This window comes from Pelodiscus sinensis, chromosome 4 (assembly GCF_052426305.1).
Source record: "Pelodiscus sinensis isolate ZL-2025 chromosome 4, ASM5242630v1, whole genome shotgun sequence".
Classification (NCBI taxonomy): Eukaryota; Metazoa; Chordata; order Testudines; family Trionychidae; genus Pelodiscus; species Pelodiscus sinensis.
Window position 1 is genome coordinate 2,526,080 of NC_143055.1, and position 27,470 is coordinate 2,553,549.

The 27,470-nt window shown below is 67.0% G+C and overlaps 1 protein-coding gene across 3 annotated transcripts in view; it reads left to right on the forward strand.

The window, feature by feature from the left end:
- Positions 1 to 27,470, forward strand: part of ADISSP (adipose secreted signaling protein) — a 102,571-nt gene that overhangs the window by 30,573 nt on the left and 44,528 nt on the right. Inside the window, exons 1-3 of one of the 3 annotated variants that reach the window (XM_089777717.1) lie at positions 2,989 to 3,058; positions 4,115 to 4,195; positions 23,639 to 23,781. In XM_089777717.1, coding sequence (XP_089633843.1) covers positions 4,177 to 4,195; positions 23,639 to 23,781 — 162 coding nt within the window. In that variant the 5' untranslated portion in view covers positions 2,989 to 3,058; positions 4,115 to 4,176. Of the gene's footprint in view, positions 1 to 2,988; positions 3,059 to 3,156; positions 3,177 to 4,114; positions 4,196 to 23,638; positions 23,782 to 27,470 lie in introns of those variants that run through there. The other 2 variants (XM_075931090.2, XM_075931082.2) reach the window with 2 other exon arrangements.

Consider the following 27,470-nt stretch of genomic DNA (forward strand, 5'->3'; position numbering starts at 1 on the left):
CCAGGAGGGAGAATGGAGTTTCCAGGCGAGAAGTCCTCCTTCCGCTCTGCTCTGCTCTGCGCTGATTTGGCCACAACTGGGCTACGTCTACACTCGTGGCTTCTTGCGCGAGAATCTGCGGAGCGTCCACACTGCCCGCCCGCTCTTGTGCAAGGAAATTTCCAGTACGGCGTAGACACAGTAGACAGGTATAAGCCCTCTTGCGCAAGAGGGCAGGGTGGGTGCTCGGCAGGGATTTCTTGTGCAAGAAAGCCCTGTGGCTAAAATGGCCACTACCGCTTTTGTGCGCAAGAGAGCGTCCACAGGGCCATGGGCGCTCTTGTGCAAAAGCACAGCTCGCACATGGCCGTGTGGACGTTTTCTTGCACAAGAGTTCTTGCACAAGAAGCCGCCAGTGTAGACATAAACTTGGAGTCTTGTGTCCAGTTCTGGGCCCCACGTTTCAAGAAAGGTGGAGAAATGGGAGAGGGTCCAGAGAAGAGTAATAAGAATGATTCAAGGTCTAGAGAACATGAGCTGTGAGGGAAAGCTGAAGGAATTGGGCTTGTTTCGTTTGGAAGGGAGAAGACTGAGGGGGGACATGAGAGCAGCTTGCAAGCCCCCAAAAGGGCATTACAAAGAGGAGGGAGAAAAATTGTTCCCCTTGGCCTCTGAGGACGGGACAAGCAGCAAGGGGCTTAAACTGCAGCAAGGGAGGTTTAGGTTGGACATTGGGAAAAACTTCCTGCCTGTCAGGGTGGTTAAACACTGGAATCCGTTGCCTGGGGGGTTGTGGAATCTCCATCCCTGGGGATATTGAAGAGCAGGTTGGACAGACACCTGCCAGGGATGGGCTGGACCAGGGTTCCCCAACCTACGGGTCGGGACCCAATCTGGGTCGCCATTATATTTCAGAAGGGTCGCCGGGTGTCTCCCCAGGTGGCTCTGCCCCCCCCCCCTCCCCGTTTTTGACTTGCCCTGGCTCACCAAGTCTTCCTGAATTGTCAGAACGGGTCCCCGTCTGGCGACGGCTGGGAACCGCTGCTCTGGAGGGTGCTTGGTCCTGCCGTGGGGGCAGGGACTGGCCTTGGGGCCCTCGCGAAGCCCCTTCCTGTTCTGGGGCTCTCTGACCGGGCGGTGACAAGACGTTGGCCATGGTGCCTCCCTGGTACTGGGGCCCTGCGGGGTCGTAGCTCTCGGGCGGGGGGGGGAGGGGGGCGGGGGGCTGTGAGCCTTGGCCAGCTCCTCAGAGCATTTCCCACTTCCGACCGGCACCGCATGGGTCCTGCCTGGGTTCAGCATGAGCCCTCGGCTGGGAGCCGGGGCCGTGCCCACGCGGGAGCATCAGCTGGGCCCGGGGCCTCGCTCCCTCTCCCTCGGCCCTGCTGCTGAAGGGCAGACCCAGATGGGCCTGGGGGGGGAGCAGGTGCCCCTTGCTGTGCAGGGTCTGGCAGCGGAGGAGGGCCGGAGTCCCTGCCCCCCGGGATGGCCGCTCCGGCCAGGCGTAGGCGGGCGAGCCGGGGTCGTGATGCACCCTGCCACAGGTTGCCGCACGGGCCAGTAGCCGCACCTGGGCGCTGACCGGGAGGGGGCCGTGCGAATGCCCGCGGGCCGTCTGTGCTGTGCCCGGACCGGGCGGGCTCCGGGAGGCTGGCTGCCCTCCTGTGTGGCTGGGCTTGGTGACCGCTGACTCCGGGAGGTTCCCAGCACGGCCAGGCTGCGGAGAGCTGGCTGGGGGGACCCGCAGGGCCTGAGGATTGGGCCGCCTGCTGCATTTTCCAAGGGAGCGTGGGATGCGGGCTTCGCCGACGGGGTATTGTCTGTCCCCGTGACCAGGGCATCATGTCCTTTGCTGCCTGCCCCCGCCTGGGGGCCCGGATCCGTTCACATTGGGGGGGGCTCGTGTATTTGCCTCCGCTTCATTACGAAGGATGGAGCCAGGCCCGGGCGGGGGTGCGCAACAGCGCTTCCCAGCCCGCGGGCGGGCGCGGGGCTGCTGGCGGGGCGGGCACGGGGCTCCTGGCGGGGCGGCCGAGGCAGCTCGCAGAGCAGAATAGCGGGCAGTGCGGGAGGTTTGTTTTGCCTTTGCCGCAGATGCCGTGATGTCCCTGTTGGTTTTACCCTCGCCGGCGCGCTCCCCTTCTCCCTGCGCGTCCGCTCAGAGCTGGGGCAGCGCGGGCCGGGAGGTGGGTGGCCTGGGGCCGAGGTGTGGCGGGTGGTGGACGCCCAGCGGCGGCTGGACTCCCGGGCGCGTGGCCGGGGGTCCGGGCGGCTCGTTCTCGGGACGCGCTGAGCCCTGGGGAAGTTCGCCGCGCTTTGGGAGCGGGTTGTCGCTGGCTGCTCGTTGTTACCCCTCTGATCTCTGCCTCGGCCAGGCCAGGAGTGTGCCGTGCTGGTGACCTCTCCACTGGGCAGAAGGGGGCCTGGGGGGTGTCCAGAGAATCCCCTTTGCTGTCCATGTCGCCCATGGCCGGGCACCGCTGCGTCCTGGAGAGGGTCTGTCTCAGGGCGGGGGGCTGCTGTACTGTGCTCCCAGCTGGAGCGCTGGACGCCCCGAGCAGGCCTAGGTCCCTCCTGTCCATCTCGCGGAGCACGAGGCTGCTCCGTGTGGCTGCGACGGTGCCTCTTCTGCACTGGGGGCTGGCAGGGACCAGGACAGCACCACCCCCCTCCTTAGCCCTGGGCAGGCCGGGCTCGGCCTTGGCTTGTGCCCGAGGGCAGGTGTTGTGGGAATAGGGCCAGGCCGGCGGTGGCTCTGCCCGGGGTCTCGTGCGGCCGGTGGGCCGAGGGCGGGTGTTGTGGGAATAGGGCCAGGCCGGTGGTGGCTCTGCCCGGGGTCTCGTGCTTTGTCCGGCGCGAGGGCACAGACGGGCTGCAGCATCCGCGGGGCAGAGCGGGGAGCCGGGAGATCTGACGAGCACGGAGGCAAAGCCCTATTTTTATCTCTGACGTGTCTGCAAACAGCTTCCAGCCGCAGCGTGTGCTGGGAGGAGGACGCTCTGTGCTGGGCGGTGACTCTGAGAAGCGTTGTAACGTTCAGAGTGTTAATGAACCGCTCGCTGGCTGCGGGGGGACAAGCGATAGGGAAACGGGCTGTTTCATGGCTGGGGTTTGACAGCATCTCCGGGGGTACATCTGCGCCAGGACACTTGGGACTCTCACCGGCTGCCTCTGGCGTCTCGCTCTCCTCTGCTTCGGTAGCGTAGCTCGGGGCTTGCTTCGCAGCGCTTAGCCCTACAGCCTGGTGTTTTGGGAGTCAGGGCTCTCTGCATCGTCCCCAAGGCACGGATGGGGAAACTGAGGCACGGAGCTTTTTGCTCAGGGTTGCCCGGCAAGCCTGCGGCTGGGAATAAGTCTTCTGTCTCCCAGCTGCCTGCTGCGCCGGACCTTCCTGCTGCCCTTTCTTTTCAAAGCAAACGAGGCGGCGCTTCTGCCTTTATGGCACACGGCCGGTTTGCAATGTGCCCTGCGGTCACCGCCAGGACTCGGCTAAGATCAGGGCCCCCCGGCGCAGGGCGTCAGGGAGAGGCAGAGGAAGAGGCAGCCCCTGCCCCAAAACTTGAAGCAGACGAGACAAAGGGTGGGAGAAGGGAAGGGTGTTCCTGGGATCTGAGACCCAGAGGTTAAGTGACTCCGTGGGGGGCACCGGGGGAGTCGGTGGCAGAGCCGGGGCTGAGCGCTGAGGTGCCGAGTGCCCGAGCAAGCCCAGCGTGCCCCGAGGATCACAGCTCCCGCGCCGAAGGCGGCAGTTTATCCGACTGCTACGTGGAGGAGCTTCTAAGTCCGCCACGCTGCAGGGAATCTCTCCGGGCGAGCGAAGCGTTAACCCCTGGGGTGGGGACGGGTCTGTGGGGACGGGTGCGGGACCAGGACCTCCCAGGGACAAAGGCCCAGCTGGGAGACTGGCTTTTCCAGGGCACATTCTGCTCCTGTCCCCGCAGCCGGAGCTGGGTTTCCTGCCTGCCTTGCCCCGTCAGGCTCTAGGACCCAGGAGAAGCCTTCCCGGGCACTGATCGGGCGCAGTGCTTCAGTACAAGCCCTTCCCGCAGCCAGCGATCCGATCCGATCCGTGGGGAGCTCGCTGGCTCTGCCTCTGCTCACCTGCCGCCCCCTAACTCTGCCCCTCCCTTCCCCAGAAGCGGCCGCCGAGGATGGCGCCCTGCCCGCTCCTGTGAGGTGTCGCCGCGCGGGGGACAGATGGCTGCAGCGAACCAGGGTGAGTGCCCAGCGGCTCGTGCCCGCTGACGGGCTGTTCGGGGAAAGCGGGCTCCGGGCAGGGCCGCAGACGGGAATCCACGAGCCCGGTGCCGGCCCTGGCTTGGAAAGTTGAACTTGGCTTCTGCGTTCGTGCCGGGCCACATGCCAGCCCCTGCGCCGGGGAGCCGGGCGCCGGGGCTGCCGAGACTGACCCAGCCACCGGGCGGGACTCTGGGCTGGGCTTCCCGCGCCCCCCTAGGGCAGCTGCCGCTTCCACGGGAGCCGGGGAACCCGGTGGCATTTTGGGTCCCGGCTGCCTGCGCGTGGTGCGGCGCCGCACTCCGCCGGGGCGATCCACCGAGGGCGCGGGCAGCACCTCGCCCCAGCAGGCAGTGCGGGGGGAGGGGGGCTTGGTCTCAGTCCCCTTGTGCTGGGCCGCCAGCTGCCGTGTGCCCGGTCCCGGATCCCGCTGTCTCTGCCAAACGGCTTTCCCGTGCCCTGCCAGGGGCCTGGCAGTCCCTTGCCTTTTGCTTGTGCCCCAGCGCCCGGGGGGCGAGACGCCGGCATTGGAGAGCCGGGGGGGGGGCAGCTATCTGGCCTCTGTGTGCCCAGCCTGAATTTCACTCCTTGCCCCGGCCTCGGGCTGGGGCCCACGTGGCCCGTTTTGAGCAAGGGGCCCGGGAACCTTCCGCGCCGCCCACGGCTGCTCCCCTCCGCTTTCGGGAGCGCTGTCCCAGCGGGCGGCCCGGCCGTGGGCTCTCTCCCGGCGGTGGGCTGCCGGAGCCCCTGCCTTTGTGCGCCTCTGCCGCTTGGCGCTTTGGGGGGAGGGTTGGGGAGACCCTCGGGCTGCTGTGGCCCCTGGGTGTTGAGACCCCCAAGGCTCCCTGGGTGAAAGAGAAACCCCCCTCACCAGCCGCTGGCTGCTCGCACGGCCCGGCACTGCCCCCGCGGGGAGGGACCCGGGGAGGGGAGGCAGCCGTAGGCAGGGTGGAACGGAGGCTCTGCCGCTGTCTCCGGCCAGGACCCGTCTCCTCGTGGGGCGCGTGGAATCCGGGGGGCCTCCCATGGAAGTGCTGAGCCCGCATTTGTGTGGGGCGGAAGGGGGGGTTCCATCCCCTCACGTAGTGGGGGGGCTTATGGATGGGGAGAGAGCTGGGGGGTCCCTGCCCCCCTGGAGATGGGGCTGGTAGTTACTAGCTTGCCGTGTGCTCTGCTGCATACATGTTCTGCCCTCCCCCCAGCTCCGTCCTGGCCACCCCTTTCCAGGGGAGAGGAGCCTGCTGGGCCCCATTTCAGCCCTGCCCGGCCAGGCCGTGGGACGCTGCCCTGGGCAGGGCGGGGCTGTGCGGGGCAGTGGTCGCAGGTGATGACTCACGAGGACCCTGCAGGGGAGGGGACGCTGGCTCATGGCATTGGCCAACTTCTCCCCTTCCAAGGCCGCCCCCCCCGGAGGCGTGAGAGACGCACAGTGCGATACTCTCCACCATGGTCTGCTGACTCACACTGGGCTCCCCCTCGCACTGGGCCGGGCGGATTCTAGGCCCTGTTCCCCTGAGCTCAGCGCGGCCCCATCGCCTGGGGAAGGGCAGCGAAGTGCTGCCCGCGTGTCCAGGGGCCCCGCTGTGCTGGGCTCTGCCGCGCCCGCCCGTGGCAGGGGCTGCCAGTGCAGACAAGGGGTGTGTCCGCTGCCTCTTGTGCGTGCCGCGCTGCGCCAGGGAGATGAAGTGACCGGCTCAAGGCCATGCAGGGAGTCAGTGGCAGAGGCAGGAACTGGCTCAAGTCTCTTATCCCAGCCCAGAGCCTTTTCCTTGTCGCTGGGGGCTGGGCCTGCGGGAGCGTAGCACTGCCTGCCAGATCCCAAGGCGCTCCACCTTTGGGGACCCCTTCCCACTGCTGAAATGCAGCCGCCTCTGGGGCGGAGCAGGGCTGGCGTTTCACCGCACGCAGCGGGCGAGCTGTGGCCGCGTGTGCAGTGCAGCTGGTTACTCCGACTAAAGAGGCCTTGGTGCAGTGCCCGTTGGGTTTTTTGAGACCCACCAGTGGCCAGGGCCCCTGGGAGACTGCCCCACCCGTGCCCCGGGCCCCCTAGCACTGCGTAGGGCGCTGGTTACGCTGCCGCGGAGGCCTGCTCGCTGCTCCAGCCAGCATGCCCTGACCCGGTCTGTCTGCGGAGCTGTGAAGAGCTGGCCGCCGGGTAACTTCGGGGGCGAACCCACCAGAAGGGAAGGGGACCGGGGTGTGGGACCCCAGCTGAGTCTTCCCAGCCCGCCGGGGTGGGAATCAGTCCAGGGGCTGCCCCCCGGGCCTGGCTGCCCCCCGGGCCTGGCTGGGGCTGGGGACGCCCGCTGCGGCCAAGTGGCTGGAAGCAGCGTCCGGAGCCCGGCGCTCGCGGGTTGGCGGCCCTCCTTGCACACGCAGTCGCCGGCCGCCGGCCCTCGCTGCGCCCCTCTGCGCCTGGCTCCCGGGAGGAAGTGGAGCAGAGCGGCTGGTGGAGAAGGCGTGACCTAGGACCCGGGTTCACGTCCTTGCTGCACCACCACTCCCAGTCTGACCTGGGCATGGCAGAGAGAGGCGCCCTGCCTCAGTTTCCCATCTGTGCAGTGGGGTGAGTGGCCTGCCTGCCAGGGAGGCTGGGAGGATGGATCCATTAGGACCGAGGGGGAGTGTAGTAGGGAGTCAGGCGGCCGTCTCTCCCCCTTTCGCTGAGCGGCGTGTCGGGGGGACCCTCTGCCTGTCCGGGGGCCGTGCCAAGCAGCCGGGGGCAGAGGCAAGGGGGGCGCCGGGCCCCTCGGGGCTGGGTAGGGAGCCGGTTGGGGAGCGGCTGGGCGCAGGCCCGTGGGGCCGGGTTCCTCTCTGTGCCAGGCAGAGGGGAGCCGGGTGTGGCCGGGCGACTCTGGATGCACCGCGCCGGGCGGGTCTCAGAACGTGGCTGCTGGGGAGCCTCAGGCAGGGCTGCTGCCTGGGCCCTCGCCTGGGAGTGGGGAGCAAACCTGCCGCCCGGGGACCGGGGTCTGTGCGCGGGAGAGCCGGCCTGGGGGCACTGGCCCTCTGCGCTGGGGGAGGAGAGGGGGCCGGGAGGGACGCTGCCGGGTTGTGGTTTCCGCCTCTTCTCGCCGTCCTGACACCGGAGCGGCGAAGGGCAGCGGGGCGGGTGGAGGAGAAGCTCTCAGCCCAGTCTCCGCCCCCCCCCCGAACCCCCCCTCCAAGCCCAGTGTGGAGGGGTTGGCCCCCCCCGTGTTCTCTTCCCCAGCTCCCAGGGGAGGGCAGCCCCTTTCCCGGGGCCTCCCGCCCTGGGCCAGGCCCCTTGGCGCCGGGACGTGACCGGGCGCGGGAGCAGAGCTCTCTAGGAATCCGCACGGCTCCCGCCAATGTGGCTGGCTCCCAGGCAGGCCGAGGCTGCTTGGCTGGACGCTCCGGCCTGAGCCGCTGGGAGTCGTGTGGGCCGCTGGCCTGGGAAAGACGTGGGTTTAAGTAGCCGGGCTCCAATGCTGGGAGCCGCTGGGACCGGCTGTGGCCGAACTGGGCGCTGCCTGCCCGGAAGCTCTGGGGGTGCCCGAGAGGGGCCCCTGAAGCCAGGGCATGTGGCTGCAGGTGCAAACCGAGCCCCCCGGGACCCTCTCCTGCTAATGTTCTCCATCCGCCCCGCGGTTCATGGGGGGCCCGCGGCCCCTAGAGGGCCTAGTAGGCAGGAGGCTGAGGGGCTGACGTGGAGAACGCTCCGGGTGTGGCTGTCTGGCTCAGAAAGCCAGGCAGCATCACGCTGGGCTGGCTGCGAATGCCCCCCCACATCTCGGGGGTCGGCCGGGCTGCGAATGCCCCCCCACATCTCGGGGGTCGGCCGGGCTGCGAATGCCCCCCCACATCTCGGGGGTCGGCCGGCGCGGGGGGCGGGCTGGCTGCGAATGCCCCCCCACATCTCGGGGGTCGGCCGGCGCGGGGGGCGGGCTGGCTGCGAATGCCCCCCCACATCTCGGGGGTCGGCCGGCGCGGGGGGTGGGCTGGCTGCGAATGCCCCCCCACATCTCGGGGGTCGGCCGGCGCGGGGGGTGGGCTGGCTGCGAATACCCCCCCACATCTCGGGGGTCGGCCGGCGCGGGGGGTAGGCTGGCTGCGAATGCTCCCCCACATCTCGGGGGTCGGCCGGCGCGGGGGGCGGGCTGGCTGCGAATGCTCCCCCACATCTCGGGGGTCGGCCGGCGCAGGGGGTGGGCTGGCTGCGAATGCCCCCCCACATCTCGGGGGTCGGCCGGCGCGGGGGGTGGGCTGGCTGCGAATGCCCCCCCACATCTCGGGGGTCGGCCGGCGCGGGGGGTGGGCTGGCTGCGAATACCCCCCACATCTCGGGGGTCGGCCGGCGCGGGGGGTGGGCGGGCTGGCTGCGAATGCCCCCCCACATCTCGGGGGTCGGCCGGCGCGGGGGGTGGGCGGGCTGGCTGCGAATGCCCCCCCACATATCGGGGGTCGGCCGGCGTGGGGGGCGGGCGGGCTGGCTGCAAATACCCCCCACATCTCGGGGGTCGGCCGGCGTGGGGGGCGGGCGGGCTGGCTGCGAATACCCCCCCACATCTCGGGGGTCGGCCGGCGCGGGGGGTGGGCTGGCTGCGAATACCCCCCACATCTCGGGGGTCATCTTTCAGGGAGGATGTGGGGCCTGGCGGTAGGAGCCCTTGGGCAGCCGCGACGGGGGGGGGGGGGGCAGTTGTCTTTCCAAGCTGCGGGGGGGGAGCGCCGGCCTTGCCAGAGCCGGGCTGCGTGCGGGGGCCTTTGCCCGGGCGCTGTTGGTGCCCTTGGCCCCTTCCCGCCGGGCCCCAGACCAGAAGGCAGCGTCTGCAGACCGGCTCTGCCAAGCCAGCTGAGCCAAGGGCCTTGTGTTGGCTCAGGGGCCAGTCCTGGGCCTGGGACTCCCGGGGTGCGGGGCCGCTGCAGCTGGCGGGGTCGCCGCCTGCCCTGAATTCCTGGAGGCAAAGATCGTTTCCTGGCTCCCCTCTCCCGGCCGGAGCAGCGCTGGGCCTGTCCCTCTCGCGGGAGAGTCGGGCTCTCCGGGGCTCTCCATCCCCCGGCCGTCAGCCCCAGCGCGGTCAGCACGGACCCCAGAGCCCCGGGCTGGCGGAGACCTCGGGAGTCACGTCCGACCCCTGCCCAGCGCCGGCCCAGGACCAGCCCGCTCTGGGCGCACGGAACCTCTCCGGCGCCAGCGTGCTCCTGCGGGCACGGCGCGTCCTGCGCCAGGGGCCTGGAGTCTCCCCTGAGCAGGGCCCCGGTGCAGAGGGGATGGATCTCCTTCCCGCTGGTGCACATGACAGACGTCATGGGGTGGGGCCAAAGGGTTCTGAGCGTGTGTGGGGAGGGGGGGTCAGGGCTGGGGCAGAGGGTTGGGGTGCAGGCGTGTGTGGGCTCCAGCTGGGGATGTGGGGTCTGGGGTGAGGCTGAGGATGAGAGGTTTGGGGTGCAGGAGTGGGGAGCTTCAGAAGGACTCTAGCCTGGGGGTTGGAGGCAGGAAAGGGAAGAGGCTCTGGGCTGGGGGTTGGGGTGCAGGCTATGGGCTGGGGTGCAGGAAAGAGAAGAGGCCCTGGGCTGGAGGTTGGGGTGCAGGTGGGGGTGCAGGAAAGGGAAGAGGCTCTGGGCTGGGGGCTGGGGTGCAGGTGGGGGTGCAGGAAAGGGAAGAGGCTCTGGGCTGGGGGCTGGGGTGCAGGTGGGGGTGCAGGAAAGGGAAGAGGCTCTGGGCTGGGGTGCAGGTGGGGGTGCAGGAAAGGGAAGAGGCTCTGGGCTGGGGGTTGGGGTGCGGGTTATGGGCTGGGGTGCAGGAAAGAGAAGAGGCCCTGGGCTGGGGGTTGGGGTGCAGGTGGGGGTGCAGGAAAGGGAAGAGGCTCTGGGCTGGGGGTTGGGGTGCAGGTGGGGGTGCAGGAAAGGGAAGAGGCTCTGGGCTGGGGGCTGGGGTGCAGGTGGGGGTGCAGGAAAGGGAAGAGGCTCTGGGCTGGGGTGCAGGTGGGGGTGCAGGAAAGGGAAGAGGCTCTGGGCTGGGGTGCAGGTGAGGGTGCAGGAAAGGGAAGAGGCTCTGGGCTGGGGGTTGGGGTGCAGGTGGGGGTGCAGGAAAGGGAAGAGGCTCTGGGCTGGGGGTTGGGGTGCAGGTGGGGGTGCAGGAAAGGGAAGAGGCTCTGGGCTGGGGGCTGGGGTGCAGGTGGGGGTGCAGGAAAGGGAAGAGGCTCTGGGCTGGGGGCTGGGGTGCAGGTGGGGGTGCAGGAAAGGGAAGAGGCTCTGGGCTGGGGGTTGGGGTGCAGGTGAGGGTGCAGGAAAGGGAAGAGGCTCTGGGCTGGGGGTTGGGGTGCAGGTGAGGGTGCAGGAAAGGGAAGAGGCTCTGGGCTGGGGGTGGGGGTGCAGGTGGGGGTGCAGGAAAGGGAAGAGGCTCTGGGCTGGGGGCTGGGGTGCAGGTGGGGGTGCAGGAAAGGGAAGAGGCTCTGGGCTGGGGACTGGGGTGCAGGTGGGGGTGCAGGAAAGGGAAGAGGCTCTGGGCTGGGGGCTGGGGTGCAGGTGGGGGTGCAGGAAAAGGAAGAGGCTTTGGGCTGGGGGTTGGGGTGTAGGTGGGGGTGCAGGAAAGGGAAGAGGCTCTGGGCTGGGGTGCAGGTGGGGGTGCAGGAAAGGGAAGAGGCTCTGGGCTGGTGGTTGGGGTGCAGGTGAGGGTGCAGGAAAGGGAAGAGGCTCTGGGCTGGGGTGCAGGTGGGGGTGCAGGAAAGGGAAGAGGCTCTGGGCTGGGGGTTGGGGTGCAGGTGGGGGTGCAGGAAAGGGAAGAGGCTCTGGGCTGGGGTGCAGGTGGGGGTGCAGGAAAGGGAAGAGGCTCTGGGCTGGGGTGCAGGTGGGGGTGCAGGAAAGGGAAGAGGCTCTGGGCTGGGGTGCAGGTGGGGGTGCAGGCCATGGGCTGCAGTGCAGGGAAGGGAAGAAGCTCTGGGCTGGGGGTTGGGGTGCAGGCTCTGGGCTGAGGGTTGGGGGGCTGGTGGGGGTGCAGACTGGGTTCAGAAGGATGCACGGGGGGGCTCAAGGTGGGGCAGGGGCAAGGTGATCCCCTGCTGGGGACAGGGAGGGGGCCCTGTTTCCCGGCTGCGACAGCTCGGTCGGTGCTGGGACGGGGTCTCCTCCCCGCTGGCCGGGCGACTCAGGGCGTGGCGAGAGCTCTCACTGCTGCAGCCCTGAGCCCTCGGTGGGGCTTGCTGAAAAGGGGTGCGGGTCCCTTTCCGTGAGAGGGATGTGAATTAGACGTATCGCAATTGCTAACGAAGAGGAGAAGATTTAAATCCCCCCCCCCCCCCCCCCCCGCTTCATTGGCAATCGCGATACGTCTAAGTCACGTCCCTTTTACGGAAAAGGGACGTAGCCGTCAATCAAGGGTCCTGCCTGCTCTGATTGGACGATGTGAGGGGGTGGTGGCCGAACCGCTGGGCATGCTTTTCCACATTGGGAGCCAAACCCTCCAAAGCATTTAGACCCCAAAAGGAGTCAGGCATTGGAACTCCTGTGAGGACGAGGAGCTCTGGCCTGTTGCCTCTTCCTGGGGTGTTGTTCCTCCTACCGCCGCCCCTCACAGGTGCTGGCCGACTGTTTCGGGCAGAGGGGCTGTGCGCCACAGAAAGGAACAGCCTGGCGTGTTTCTAGGAAGCTCTTTAGACACCCCTCTCCTCAGCTGGAGAGCCGGAGCCATGACCCAGAGGGTCTGAAAGCACCTCGGTTTCACAGTATCCTGGCGGCTGCTGTGCTTGAGACCCCGGGAGGGCCAAATAGTTTCATTGCTGCCTCTGGCAGCTCAGGGTTACGTGACTGGAGCTGCCTGTCTCCTAGAGCTGGAAGGGACCTTGAAAGGTCATTGAGTCCAGCGCCAACCTTCACAGCAGGACCATCCCTGACCAATTCTGCCCCATATCCCTAAATGGCCTCCTCAAGGATTGAACTCCTAACTCTGGGTTTAGCAGGCCGATGCTCAAACCACTGAGCTAGCCTTCCCCACACCCTGTCAGCCGGCTGTTTCTGAGGCGCTGCCCAGTGCTGTGCCTGCAGAGCAGGCCTGACGCGGGGGCAGCTGGCAGTGGCCCAAGGCTTCGCAGATGCCGGGCCCATCTGGACTCTGCGCTGCGGGCATCCGGGGCTCGGCAGTCAGGTCAGAGCTGCTGCTGAGTCGGGCTCCTCTGGGCGGAAGGTGACGGCAGCAGTGCCCTTGTGGTGTGGAAGGACACAAGCGAGCAAATGGGGAAGGGCCGGCCGGATTCTCTTCAGTGCTGGGCCTGACGAGGCCTGGAGGCCGCGGAGCGCAGCTGGCCGTACACAGTTTGCTCTGCTTCGCCGTGGGACTCGCTGGCGTGGCCGCATCTCCTCCAAACCCTGCCTGGCCTGCGACGGGCTGGTGGCTGAGGAGAGGTGCCGGAGAGCGGGGCGCTCACGAGCAAAGGGGTGGCGGGCAGAGGTCTGCCCTAGCAACGGAAGCCCCCCCCTCGTGACGGGGGAGAGGAAGGCAGGAAGTTGTGGGCTCTTGTTTCCGCAGTAATTCGCTGCGGCTGAGCTGGTGGCTAGAGTCACGACTGAGCTATCTTGAGAGAGGAGCGGAGCTCGGAAGGTTCTCGTACCAGCCTCATCACCATACTATCGGCGTGCGTTACGGCAAGAGACTGACGTGAATTACACATGGCTCACGCTCGCCTCTCCTCGCTCCCCGGGGAGCTGTGTGAGTCACGGCGTGTTTTGTGGCACTAGGCTCTTGCTTTCATAGAACCCCAGGACTGGAAGGGACCTCGAGAGTCACTGAGTCCAGTCTCCACCCTCACGGCAGGACCAAGCACCGGCTAGCCCATCCCTGGCAGGTGTCTGTCCCACCTGCTCTTCAGTAGCCCCAGCGATGGAGATTCCACAACCCCCCTGGGCAATTGATTCCAGTGTTTCATCACTGACAGGCAGGAAGTTTTTCCAACTGTCCTAAACCTCCCTTGCTGCAGTTTAAGCCCATTGCTTCTTGTCCTGTCCTCAGAGGCCAAGGGGAACAATTTTCTTCCTCCTCCTTGTGACACCCTTTTTGGTACTTGAAAGCTGCTCTCATGCCCCCTCTGTCTTCTCCTTCCAAACTAAACAAGCCCAATTCTTTCAGTCTTCCCTCCTAGCTCGCATTTTCTAGACCTTTCGTCATTTGAGTTGCTCTTTGCTGGGCCTTCTCCAGTTTCTCCACATCTTTCTTGAGATGTGGTGCCCAGGACTGGACACACGACTCCAGCTGAGGCCTAATCAGCGCAGAGCAGAGCGGAAGAACGACTCCTCGTGTCTTGCTCACAACACTCCTGTTCATGCCTCCCAGAATCATGTTGGCTTTCTTTGCAGCAGCATCACACTGCTGACTCATATTTAGCCTGTGGTCCACTCGGAGCCCTAGATCCCTTTCTGCCGTATCCTTCCTAGACAGCTGCTTCCCGTTCTGCGTGTGTGACACGGATTGTTCCTGCCTACGGGGAGCACTTTGCATGTCTCCTTTGATATGTGCATTGCTCTGTGTGGAGGGAAGAGACCTGGAGAAGTGTGGAGGGTAGCGAGGGCCCTTCGTTCGTTTCCCTGCCTCGGCCCAGCCAGCCCGCGAGAAAGTTCCGTCTCCTCCACTGACCTGCTGTGACGTAGTGGGGGTACCTGGCTGGTTTCTATGCTGCTGGCTCTGGGGTAACCCCCACTGGCTGCCGTGGGTACCACGACCTAGCAAAACAGGATGAGTCACTATGCAAACCAGTGGCCAGACACCCCCCATGGAGAGGAACAAAGGAAGGTGGATGCTGCCCTGGCTGGGGGGCAGGGCTGGAAGAGGGTTAGTTAGTTTCTGTCTGGGAGCATGGAGGAGACAGCCTAGGGAAGGGGCTGGAGTTTAGGGGCCCAGTCTCCCCCATCTCAAGGGGGCCTGAGGCATCCTAGCCCAGCTCTGTGACCAGATTCCATCTGTGCTGTGCTGTATCCTGGAGAGGCAATAAACTTCCTCTATTCCACCGGCTGGTGCAGTCTGTTTGTGCCATTTCGGGGTGCAGGAGACGGGGGACCCCCAACGCGCCGTCACACCTGCCTTTCCCTTCCTGTGGTGAGCGCCACGTGGGTAGAGGGGCAAACGCATCAACCGTGATCATCATCCCAGAGCAGGCTCTGTTAGATCCCCAGGCCCCACACCTTGGCGTCGAGTGACTATTCTGTAGGAACCCAGGCGCACAGGCTGTTCCGTGGGACCCGGCGTTCCGAGCCGCTGCAGGCTTTGTGCCCAGCTGGTTCTGCAGGTTGTCCCTGTTCCCGCTCTGCCTTAGCCCGGTTGGAATTCATTGGTGCTAAACCGTGCGGCAGCTGCCCGCCACTCCCGTCTGCCACCAGCCAAGCAAGCCCTTCGGGTTCTGCCAGTCCAGGCACGGCCTTGGGGGGCCACCCCTGGGGTATGTCGGTGCCCGCGTTCCCCAGACAAGCCCCCCGCGCGACATCCAGCCCACGGGAATGCCACCTCCACTGTCTCCAAAGAGGCAGATTCCTCACCAGCTCAGCTGGCGGTGCCCGCATCCCTCGACTAGATGAGCAGGCAGAACTGAGACGAGTTTGTTGGCAAAGGCCAGAGAGCTGAGCGGGAGAAGCAGAGAGAAGAGAGACCCAAACTGGTCAAAACGAAACCAGTTTAACAAGCTTTCTGGGGAGGGACGGGTCCTCGGTTACAATCTTTGTCGAAGGCCACTTCCGAGGAGCCGGCCTTCACGGACCGCGGCGAACACTGCCCTTTGCTCCCTCGGGGTGGGAAAACCACCAGCTCGTCTGGCTTCTCCTGACACCCACCGCGCTTACTGTCCGTTCGCTCCTCCGCCCGGCCGGCCCGGCCTCGTGGCCGTTTGCGCCTCGGGTTTCGCTCCGATGCCACTGAACCGTCCCTTGTTTGACGTCGTCGCGCTCCAGTCATGCTAGCCGCCGGGAGCAAGTGGACCTCTGTGTTATCTGGGCGTCCCTCTGGTTACCGACTGTACAGCACCGTGCCGGCAAGTGCCCTTCGTTCCTTCGGTGGCGGCGAGACCGAGCGCTCAGCGCGCAGTGAATGGCCGGCTCTCCCTGGAGCCCTTCCTGGCACTGACAGAGGAGGGTCACGACAGCTGTGTGGAGAGGCAGTCGGGGTGAGGGGTAGCGAGCCCTTTGCCGCGGGGCACCAAGCAGCCCTTGGGGTGACCGTATCGCCGGGGAGTCCGTCTGCGAGGGGACCCCGGCCTGAGGCCAGGTCCTTGTCCACCAGGAGGGGACGGCGTTTCCTGGCCACCCGAGATGTTCGCAGCATCCGGGCTTTGTACACGAGAGCCACGTCTGCAGGGCATCCAAGTGGAGGCCTAGACCAGGGGTGGGAATAATTTTGAATGGGGGGACCACTCCAAGATTCTGGGGTGCGGAAGGGGGCGTGGAGTCCGAAAGGGAGTTTGGGTGAAGGGGGGGGTGTGATCTGGGGCAGAGGCTTGGGGTGCAGAGTCCAGGAGGGGGTCTGGGTGCCGGAGAGGATTCTGGCCTGAGGGAGGGGCTCTAGGAGGGGGGGCAGGGTCGGGGGGTGGGTTGTGACCTGGGGGAAAGGGGTGCCGAGGGTTTGGGTGGTGGCCTGGGCAGGTAGTGGGGGGGTGCCAGAGGCAGGCTCTGGCTGGGAGGCGCTTACCTAGGCAGCTCCCAGCCAGCAGCCCTGCAGGAGCCTGAAGGCTGCAGTCCCAGGCTGCTCCACGTGCTTCTGGCCTGGGCAAAGTGTTGGGGGGAGGAGGCTTCAGTGGCTGCTCCTGACGCCACCAAAATATCTCAGCTGCTGTTGGTAGAAAGTGGCCTCCGTGGGGCAGTGGCTGCCCCTTCCCCGACAGCAGGTCTGAGGAGCAGAGCCCAGGCCGGAGACGAGAGAGTCCGAGCTTGGGGGGCCAAGGAGCGGGGCATCTACAGCCTCGTGGGACTCCTGCATGGCCAGTCCGGGCTGCTCCCAGCACCTCTGAGACGGCTGCTCCGTGCCCCCGTTAGCGTGGGCTGGGGGTTCTGCTGGCGGAGGAGGAGGCGTTTGCACGACCCTGCCCCCCGTTAGCGTGGGCTGGGGGTTCTGCTGGCGGGGGGAGGAGGCGTTTGCACGACCCAGCCCCCCGTTAGCGTGGGCTGGGGGTTCTGCTGGCAGGCGGAGGAGGCGTTTGCACGACCGTGCCCCCGTTAGCGTGGGCTGGGGGTTCTGCTGGCGGGCGGAGGAGGCGTTTGCACGACCCAGCCCCCCGTTAGCGTGGGCTGGGGGTTCTGCTGGTGGGCGGAGGAGGCGTTTGCACGACCCTGCCCCCCGTTAGCGTGGGCTGGGGGTTCTGCTGGCGGGGGGAGGAGGCGTTTGCACGACCGTGCCCCCGTTAGCGTGGGCTGGGGGTTCTGCTGGTGGGCGGAGGAGGCGTTTGCACGACCCTGCCCCCCGTTAGCGTGGGCTGGGGGTTCTGCTGGCGGGGGGAGGAGGCGTTTGCACGACCGTGCCCCCGTTAGCGTGGGCTGGGGGTTCTGCTGGCGGGCGGAGGAGGCGTTTGCACGAGCGTGCCCCCGTTAGCGTGGGCTGGGGGTTCTGCTGGTGGTCGGAGGAGGCGTTTGCACGAGCGTGCCCCCGTTAGCGTGGGCTGGGGGTTCTGCTGGCGGAGGAGGCGTTTGCACGACCGTGCCCCCCGTTAGCGTGGGCTGGGGGTTCTGCTGGCGGGCGGAGGAGGCGTTTGCACGAGCGTGCCCCCCGTTAGCGTGGGCTGGGGGTTCTGCTGGCGGAGGAGGCGTTTGCACGACCCTGCCCCCCGTTAGCGTGGGCTGGGGGTTCTGCTGGCGGAGGAGGCGTTTGCACGACCCTGCCCCCCGTTAGCGTGGGCTGGGGGTTCTGCTGGCAGGCGGAGGAGGCGTTTGCACGACCCTGCCCCCCGTTAGCGTGGGCTGGGGGTTCTGCGGGCGGAGGAGGCGTTTGCACGACCGTGCCCCCCGTTAGCGTGGACTGGGGGTTCTGCTGGCGGAGGAGGCGTTTGCACGACCGTGCCCCCCGTTAGCGTGGGCTGGGGGTTCTGCTGGCGGAGGAGGCGTTTGCACGACCGTGCCCCCCGTTAGCGTGGGCTGGGGGTTCTGCTGGCGGGCGGAGGAGGCGTTTGCACGAGCGTGCCCCCCGTTAGCGTGGGCTGGGGGTTCTGCTGGCGGAGGAGGCGTTTGCACGACCCTGCCCCCCGTTAGCGTGGGCTGGGGGTTCTGCTGGCGGAGGAGGCGTTTGCACGACCGTGCCCCCCGTTAGCGTGGACTGGGGGTTCTGCTGGCGGAGGAGGCGTTTGCACGACCCTGCCCCCCGTTAGCGTGGGCTGGGGGTTCTGCTGGCGGAGGAGGCGTTTGCACGACCCTGCCCCCCGTTAGCGTGGGCTGGGGGTTCTGCGGGCAGAGGAGGCGTTTGCACGACCGTGCCCCCCATTAGCGTGGGCTGGGGGTTCTGCTGGCGGGCGGAGGAGGCGTTTGCACGACCGTGCCCCCCGTTAGCGTGGGCTGGGGGTTCTGCTGGCGGAGGAGGCGTTTGCACGACCGTGCCCCCGTTAGCGTGGGCTGGGGGTTCTGCTGGCGGGCGGAGGAGGCGTTTGCACGACCGTGCCCCCCGTTAGCGTGGGCTGGGGGTTCTGCTGGCGGGCGGAGGAGGCGTTTGCACGACCGTGCCCCCCATTAGCGTGGGCTGGGGGTTCTGCTGGCGGGCGGAGGAGGCGTTTGCACGACCGTGCCCCCCGTTAGCGTGGGCTGGGGGTTCTGCTGGCGGAGGAGGCGTTTGCACGACCGTGCCCCCGTTAGCGTGGGCTGGGGGTTCTGCGGGCGGAGGAGGCGTTTGCACGACCCTGCCCCCCGTTAGCGTGGGCTGGGGGTTCTGCTGGCGGAGGAGGCGTTTGCACGAGCGTGCCCCCCGTTAGCGTGGGCTGGGGGTTCTGCTGGCGTAGGAGGCGTTTGCCCGACCGTGCCCCCCGTTAGCGTGGGCTGGGGGTTCTGCGGGCGGAGGCGTTTGCACGACCGTGCCCCCCGTTAGCGTGGGCTGGGGGTTCTGCTGGCGGAGGAGGCGTTTGCACGAGCGTGCCCCCCGTTAGCGTGGGCTGGGGGTTCTGCGGGCGGAGGAGGCGTTTGCACGACCGTGCCCCCGTTAGCGTGGGCTGGGGGTTCTGCGGGCGGAGGAGGCGTTTGCACGAGCGTGGCCCCCGTTAGCGTGGGCTGGGGGTTCTGCTGGCGGGCGGAGGAGGCGTTTGCACGACGGTGCCCCCCGTTAGCGTGGGCTGGGGGTTCTGCTGGCGGAGGAGGCGTTTGCACGAGCGTGGCCCCCGTTAGCGTGGGCTGGGGGTTCTGCTGGCGGGCGGAGGAGGCGTTTGCACGACGGTGCCCCCCGTTAGCGTGGGCTGGGGGTTCTGCTGGCGGAGGAGGCGTTTGCACGACCGTGCCCCCGTTAGCGTGGGCTGGGGGTTCTGCTGGCGGAGGAGGCGTTTGCACGAGCGTGCCCCCCGTTAGCGTGGGCTGGGGGTTCTGCGGGCGGAGGAGGCGTTTGCACGACCCTGCCCCCCGTTAGCGTGGGCTGGGGGTTCTGCTGGCGGGCGGAGGAGGCGTTTGCACGACCGTGCCCCCCGTTAGCGTGGGCTGGGGGTTCTGCGGGCGGAGGCGTTTGCACGACCGTGCCCCCGTTAGCGTGGGCTGGGGGTTCTGCGGGCGGAGGAGGCGTTTGCACGACTGTGCCCCCCGTTAGCGTGGGCTGGGGGTTCTGCTGGCGGGCGGAGGAGGCGTTTGCACGAGCGTGCCCCCCGTTAGCGTGGGCTGGGGGTTCTGCGGGCGGAGGAGGCGTTTGCACGACCCTGCCCCCCGTTAGCGTGGGCTGGGGGTTCTGCTGGCGGAAGAGGCGTTTGCACGACCGTGCCCCCCGTTAGCGTGGGCTGGGGGTTCTGCGGGCGGAGGCGTTTGCACGACCGTGCCCCCGTTAGCGTGGGCTGGGGGTTCTGCTGGCGGGCGGAGGAGGCGTTTGCACGAGCGTGCCCCCCATTAGCGTGGGCTGGGGGTTCTGCTGGCGGGCGGAGGAGGCGTTTGCACGAGCGTGCCCCCCGTTAGCGTGGGCTGGGGGTTCTGCTGGCGGGCGGAGGAGGCGTTTGCACGACCGTGCCCCCCGTTAGCGTGGGCTGGGGGTTCTGCTGGCGGAGGAGGCGTTTGCACGACCGTGCCCCCGTTAGCGTGGGCTGGGGGTTCTGCTGGCGGAGGAGGCGTTTGCACGACCGTGCCCCCGTTAGCGTGGGCTGGGGGTTCTGCTGGCGGGCGGAGGAGGCGTTTGCACGAGCGTGCCCCCGTTAGCGTGGGCTGGGGGTTCTGCGGGCGGAGGAGGCGTTTGCACGACCGTGCCCCCGTTAGCGTGGGCTGGGGGTTCTGCTGGCGGAGGAGGCGTTTGCACGACCGTGCCCCCCGTTAGCGTGGGCTGGGGGTTCTGCTGGCTGGCGGAGGAGGCGTTTGCACGAGCGTGGCCCCCGTTAGCGTGGGCTGGGGGTTCTGCTGGCGGGCGGAGGAGGCGTTTGCACGAGCGTGCCCCCGTTAGCGTGGGCTGGGGGTTCTGCTGGCGGGCGGAGGAGGCGTTTGCACGAGCGTGCCCCCCGTTAGCGTGGGCTGGGGGTTCTGCTGGCGGGCGGAGGAGGCGTTTGCACGAGCGTGCCCCCGTTAGCGTGGGCTGGGGGTTCTGCTGGCGGAGGAGGCGTTTGCACGAGCGTGGCCCCCGTTAGCGTGGGCTGGGGGTTCTGCTGGCGGAGGAGGCGTTTGCACGACCGTGCCCCCGTTAGCGTGGGCTGGGGGTTCTGCGGGCGGAGGAGGCGTTTGCACGACCGTGCCCCCGTTAGCGTGGGCTGGGGGTTCTGCTGGCGGAGGAGGCGTTTGCACGACCGTGCCCCCGTTAGCGTGGGCTGGGGGTTCTGCTGGCGGAGGAGGCGTTTGCACGACCGTGCCCCCGTTAGCGTGGGCTGGGGGTTCTGCTGGCGGAGGAGGCGTTTGCACGACCCTGCCTTATCCCGCCCACGCACGTTCCCCTCGGACCCCAACGCACCGTTCCCAGCGGCCGTGGCTTGGCCCCCGTGACAACGTTAATTCACGTGTCTCTCGCTGCTCTGCAGAAACCCTCGTGTAGCAAAGTGAACTCCCAGGCCGTGAATACGAATGAGCAGGTGTTGAACACAATTATCCCCGCCCGTGTTTCCTGGGGTTTGGCTGAATCAGCTTTACCCGCTGTCTTCCTCAGCAGCGCACGGGGAGGGGGAGAGCGCGGCCCCTGCAAATATTCCCGCAGAGCAAGTGAGACGTTCCAATGCCGCTCAGTGCGACCATCTTTCTAGGCTGGAGGACAAAGGGGGAAACACGCTTCAAGGGCAGCGCCAGCTGTGGCCGGCCCCTTACTGCTCCACCAGACCCCGTACTGCGATCCCGGACCCCTTACTGCTCCACCAGACCCCTTACTGCTCTATCAGACCCCTTACTGCGATCCCAGACCCCTTACTGCTCCACCAGACCCCTTACTGCTCCACCAGACCCCTTACTGCGATCCCAGACCCCTTACTGCTCCACCAGACCCCTTACTGCGATCCCGGACCCCTTACTGCTCCACCAGACCCCTTACTGCTCCACCAGACCCCTTACTGCGATCCCAGACCCCTTACTGCTCCACCAGACCCCTTACTGCGATCCCGGACCCCTTACTGCTCCACCAGACCCCTTACTGCGATCCCGGACCCCTTACTGCAATCCCGGACTCCTTACTGCTCCACCAGACCCCTTACTGCGATCCCGAACCCCTTACTGCTCCACCAGACCCCTTACTGCGATCCCGGACCCCTTACTGCGATCCCGGACCCCTTACTGCTCCACCGGACCCCTTACTGCGATCCCGGACCCCTTACTGCTCCACCAGACTCCTTACTGCGATCCCGGACCTCTTACTGCTCCACCAGACCCCTTACTGCGATCCCGGACCCCTTACTGCGATCCCGGACCCCTTACTGCTCCACCAGACCCCTTACTGCTCTACCAGACCCCTTACTGCTCTACCAGACCCCTTACCGTGATCCCGGACCCCTTACTGCTCTACCAGACCCCTTACTGCTCCACCAGACCCCTTACTGCTCCACCAGACCCCTTACTGCGATCCCGGACCCCTTACTGCTCTACCAGACCCCTTACTGCGATCCCGGACCCCTTACTGCTCTACCAGACCCCTTACTGCGATCCCGGACCCCTTACTGCGATCCCGGACCCCTTACTGCTCCACCAGACCCCTTACTGCGATTCCAACCCCCTTACTGCTCCACCAGACCCCTTACTGCGATCCTGGACCCCTTACTGCTCTACCAGACCCCTTACTGCTCCACCAGACCCCTTACTGCTCTACCAGACCCCTTACTGCGATCCCGGACCCCTTACTGCTCCACCAGACCCCTTACTGTGATCCCGGACCCCTTACTGCTCCACCAGACCCCTTACTGTGATCCCGGACCCCTTACTGCTCCACCAGACCCCTTACTGCTCTACCAGACCCCTTACCACTATCCCGGACCCCTATTCACGTGTACACATCCCACCAGCCGTACCCAGTATGCTGGGGAGCTGAGGGGGCCAAGCGGGGGACGGGATAGGCTGGGATCATTCGTTGGCAGTGTCTCGGGGTTGGCCAGCCCCCTGCTTTAGGCCCTGCCTGGTTGGTGGTGACCATTAATGTCTGGTATTAGGCTGCTCATGCCCGATCGCCGTTCCCTCCGGATCTGGACGGTGCTGGGTGAAGCGGTGGGCTGGGCCCCGGGAGGCACAGGGACGGCAGGCCTGGTAGCCCTGTTGGCGCTGGGAGAGGCTGGAGCTGGAGCTGGGTGGATGTGCAGCCATGACAGTGCCAATCCCTAGGCAGGAAAGTCCGTCTGGGCGGGGAGCTGTTCTGAGGCCCCGGGTCCTGGGCAGGTTCCATGCAGCGCCCGAGCGCTCCCCCTGCGTCTCTCAGCTGCTGGCGCGGGGCTGGTTTTTCGGTTGCGTGATTCCGCGTTGGCGCCCTCCTGCTGTGCCCCTCCCCACCGGGGGAATCCACGCAGCTCTCTGTGCCCAGCCGCGCAGGGCTCTGCTCCTGGGCCCCCGTGGCCTTTTGTGCTCGCGGCCTCGCCGGGATGCGTAGTTAACCGAACAGGCTTATTTTTACAGCTGGCGATTACACCGCGGGGCCTCCTGGCCAGCCTGGGCGTGGGGGAGGCTGCTGCGCTTGGCACAGGCGCTGGTGGATTAGCCGCTAATAGCGCTGGGCCTGCTGCGCGGGCGCTCGGCGTGGCGGGGCCTTTGTGACTCTGTGGCAGGAGCACCACGGGGCACGCGGGGCAGGGCTGCGATTGGACGGGCTCGTGGCAAGTGTGGGTTTTCTCGTGTGCCGCTCAGACTCGCGCCCGCTCTGCCTCCCAGCGGGAGCGACGGAGACTGGGGATTTGGGGGCACGAAGGGACCGTTCTGACCTGCCCGGCACAGGCCTGGGAGCCCTTCCTCCCCCCACCCCCCGGATTTCTGCAGCGACCCATGTGGCCGTGAGCAGCTCGGCACCGCTCCCCCCGCGCTGGTGTAAACGGCACCAGCCCTTCGACCGGTCTTCTCGTGACCCGCTCTGTGCCCTGGGTCATTGCACTAGTGATCTGCTCGCACGGCTACGGGTGCAGCCCGGCTGTGCCGCCGGCTGTTCGCTGATACGGGGCAGCTTCCCCAGAGCTGGGTGCAACTGAGATGGGTCGCAGGCTGACCAGCGACCGTCTCTGCCCATGGCTGCAGGTCAGGGCTGCGTCTGCAGGGGCGGTATGCCGAGGAAGCGGGGGACATGGAGGTTGCCTGTTTTTGCAGGCCGGGGGTGGGCACCTCCAGGGCGGGGGAGCTGCAGGAAGCTGTTGGCGTTGGCATGCGGGCGGAGCTGGCACGGAAGGACTCGGCGCGGAGTCTGCCCGGCTGGGTTAAGCAGTGGTTCTGAGGGAGGGGGACGTGGCCTTGTGCCTAGCAAGGTGGGAGGTTGCTTGGGATGGTGGTGGTGGGAGCAGAGGAAAACCTGGGGGGCATATGAAGAGCCTGTTTCTCATGGTGGTTGGAGGAAGGGGGTGCATGGCATCAATTTGGGATGAGTCAGATGCTGAACCCCCCCCCCCCCCCCCCCCCCCGCTGAGGCCGAGAGGAGTTGCAGCAAGAAAAATCGTCCCCTTTCAGGGTCCCCACTTGGCCCTAGCGCGGCGCTAGACTCGCCCTGCCGCAGCGATCCTGCAGGACTTGCGGGGCCACGGTGTCACTCCTAGGAAGCCGGAGCCTGCGGTCCCCGTCCGAGACTCGGAGCCCGGTGCCGGAGGAGCTCCCGGCCCAGGTCGTCGCCTGGAGGGTGCCTCGGTCTCGCGGCCGCCCTGTGGCCGCCCCGGGCTAACCCGTTGCTCGGTCCTCTCCCCGGCAGGCACGAAGCCGAAAGCGGGCGGGGTCCGCTTCGCCGCCAGCCAGACGGTGGAAGGGGCGCACTCCCACGTGCACTTCGACGAGAAGCTCCACGACTCCGTGGTCATGGTCACCCAGGAGAAGGACGGCGACTTCTTGGTCAAGGTAGGGCGGGGGGGGGCCACGCCGAGGCTTTGGAAAGCGGGCGAGGGCAGCTCTTCGGGGGCGGGCGGGGTCTGGGATGGTGCAGAAGGGCGCACGGGGGAAGGGCCAGGGCTGCAGGAGACGGCGTGGGGTCTGGAAGGGGGTTTGGGTGAGGGGGGGCTGTGCTCTGGGGTAGGGGATTGGGGTGCAGGCTCTGGAAGGGTGTGGGGGTGCAGGAGAAGGTGTGGGGTCTGGAAGGGGGTTTGGGTGAGGGGGGCTGTGCTCTGGGGTAGGGGATTGGGGTGCAGGCTCTGGAAGGGTATGGGGCTGCAGGAGAAGGCGTGGGGTCTGGAAGGGGGTTTGGGTGAGGGGGGTTGTGCTCTGGGGTAGGGGATTGGGGTGCAGGCTCTGGAAGGGTGTGGGGGTGCAGGAGAAGGTGTGGGGTCTGGAAGGGGGTTTGGGTGAGGGGGGCTGTGCTCTGGGGTAGGGGATTGGGGTGCAGGCTCTGGAAGGGTATGGGGCTGCAGGAGAAGGCGTGGGGTCTGGAAGGGGGTTTGGGTGACGGGGGCTGTGCTCTGGGGTAGGGGATTGGGGTGCAGGCTCTGGAAGGGTGTGGGGGTGCAGGAGAAGGCGTGGGGTCTGGAAGGGGGTTTGGGTGAGGGGGGTTGTGCTCTGGGGTAGGGGATTGGGGTGCAGGCTCTGGAAGGGTGTGGGGGTGCAGGAGAAGGCGTGGGGTCTGGAAGGGGGTTTGGGTGAGGGGGGTTGTGCTCTGGGGTAGGGGATTGGGGTGCAGGCTCTGGAAGGGTGTGGGGGTGCAGGAGAAGGCGTGGGGTCTGGAAGGGGGTTTGGGTGAGGGGGGGTTGTGCTCTGGGGTAGGGGATTGGGGTGCAGGCTCTGGAAGGGTGTGGGGCTGCAGGAGAAGGGGTGGGGTCTGGAAGGGGGTTTGGGTGAGGGGGGCTGTGCTCTGGGGTAGGGGATTGGGGTGCAGGCTCTGGAAGGGTGTGGGGCTGCAGGAGAAGGTGTGGGGTCTGGAAGGGGGTTTGGGTGAGGGGGGCTGTGCTCTGGGGTAGGGGATTGGGGTGCAGGCTCTGGAAGGGTATGGGGCTGCAGGAGAAGGCGTGGGGTCTGGAAGGGGGTTTGGGTGACGGGGGCTGTGCTCTGGGGTAGGGGATTGGGGTGCAGGCTCTGGAAGGGTGTGGGGGTGCAGGAGAAGGCGTGGGGTCTGGAAGGGGGTTTGGGTGAGGGGGGTTGTGCTCTGGGGTAGGGGATTGGGGTGCAGGCTCTGGAAGGGTGTGGGGGTGCAGGAGAAGGCGTGGGGTCTGGAAGGGGGTTTGGGTGAGGGGGGTTGTGCTCTGGGGTAGGGGATTGGGGTGCAGGCTCTGGAAGGGTGTGGGGGTGCAGGAGAAGGCGTGGGGTCTGGAAGGGGGTTTGGGTGAGGGGGGGTTGTGCTCTGGGGTAGGGGATTGGGGTGCAGGCTCTGGAAGGGTGTGGGGCTGCAGGAGAAGGGGTGGGGTCTGGAAGGGGGTTTGGGTGAGGGGGGCTGTGCTCTGGGGTAGGGGATTGGGGTGCAGGCTCTGGAAGGGTGTGGGGCTGCAGGAGAAGGTGTGGGGTCTGGAAGGGGGTTTGGGTGAGGGGGCTGTGCTCTGGGGTAGGGGATTGGGGTGCAGGCTCTGGAAGGGTGTGGGGCTGCAGGAGAAGGTGTGGGGTCTGGAAGGGGGTTTGGGTGAGGGGGGCTGTGCTCTGGGGTAGGGGATTGGGGGTGCAGGCTCTGGAAGGGTGTGGGGGTGCAGGAGAAGGTGTGGGGTCTGGAAGGGGGTTTGGGTGAGGGGGGCTGTGCTCTGGGGTAGGGGATTGGGGTGCAGGCTCTGGACGGGTGTGGGGGTGCAGGAGAAGGTGTGGGGTCTGGAAGGGGGTTTGGGTGAGGGGGGGCTGTGCTCTGGGGTAGGGGATTGGGGTGCAGGCTCTGGAAGGGTGTGGGGGTGCAGGAGAAGGTGTGGGGTCTGGAAGGGGGTTTGGGTGAGGGGGGTTGTGCTCTGGGGTAGGGGATTGGGGTGCAGGCTCTGGAAGGGTGTGGGGGTGCAGGAGAAGGCGTGGGGTCTGGAAGGGGGTTTGGGTGAGGGGGGGTTGTGCTCTGGGGTAGGGGATTGGGGTGCAGGCTCTGGAAGGGTGTGGGGCTGCAGGAGAAGGGGTGGGGTCTGGAAGGGGGTTTGGGTGAGGGGGGCTGTGCTCTGGGGTAGGGGATTGGGGTGCAGGCTCTGGAAGGGTGTGGGGCTGCAGGAGAAGGTGTGGGGTCTGGAAGGGGGTTTGGGTGAGGGGGGCTGTGCTCTGGGGTAGGGGATTGGGGTGCAGGCTCTGGAAGGGTATGGGGCTGCAGGAGAAGGCGTGGGGTCTGGAAGGGGGTTTGGGTGACGGGGGCTGTGCTCTGGGGTAGGGGATTGGGGTGCAGGCTCTGGAAGGGTGTGGGGGTGCAGGAGAAGGCGTGGGGTCTGGAAGGGGGTTTGGGTGAGGGGGGTTGTGCTCTGGGGTAGGGGATTGGGGTGCAGGCTCTGGAAGGGTGTGGGGGTGCAGGAGAAGGCGTGGGGTCTGGAAGGGGGTTTGGGTGAGGGGGGTTGTGCTCTGGGGTAGGGGATTGGGGTGCAGGCTCTGGAAGGGTGTGGGGGTGCAGGAGAAGGCGTGGGGTCTGGAAGGGGGTTTGGGTGAGGGGGGGTTGTGCTCTGGGGTAGGGGATTGGGGTGCAGGCTCTGGAAGGGTGTGGGGCTGCAGGAGAAGGGGTGGGGTCTGGAAGGGGGTTTGGGTGAGGGGGGCTGTGCTCTGGGGTAGGGGATTGGGGTGCAGGCTCTGGAAGGGTGTGGGGCTGCAGGAGAAGGTGTGGGGTCTGGAAGGGGGTTTGGGTGAGGGGGGCTGTGCTCTGGGGTAGGGGATTGGGGTGCAGGCTCTGGAAGGGTGTGGGGCTGCAGGAGAAGGTGTGGGGTCTGGAAGGGGGTTTGGGTGAGGGGGGCTGTGCTCTGGGGTAGGGGATTGGGGGTGCAGGCTCTGGAAGGGTGTGGGGGTGCAGGAGAAGGTGTGGGGTCTGGAAGGGGGTTTGGGTGAGGGGGGCTGTGCTCTGGGGTAGGGGATTGGGGTGCAGGCTCTGGACGGGTGTGGGGGTGCAGGAGAAGGTGTGGGGTCTGGAAGGGGGTTTGGGTGAGGGGGGGCTGTGCTCTGGGGTAGGGGATTGGGGTGCAGGCTCTGGAAGGGTGTGGGGGTGCAGGAGAAGGTGTGGGGTCTGGAAGGGGGTTTGGGTGAGGGGGGTTGTGCTCTGGGGTAGGGGATTGGGGTGCAGGCTCTGGAAGGGTGTGGGGGTGCAGGAGAAGGTGTGGGGTCTGGAAGGGGGTTTGGGTGAGGGGGGCTGTGCTCTGGGGTAGGGGATTGGGGGTGCAGGCTCTGGAAGGGTGTGGGGGTGCAGGAGAAGGTGTGGGGTCTGGAAGGGGGTTTGGGTGAGGGGGGCTGTGCTCTGGGGTAGGGGATTGGGGTGCAGGCTCTGGACGGGTGTGGGGGTGCAGGAGAAGGTGTGGGGTCTGGAAGGGGGTTTGGGTGAGGGGGGTTGTGCTCTGGGGTAGGGGATTGGGGTGCAGGCTCTGGAACGGTGTGGGGGTGCAGGAGAAGGTGTGGGGTCTGGAAGGGGGTTTGGGTGAGGGGGGTTGTGCTCTGGGGTAGGGGATTGGGGTGCA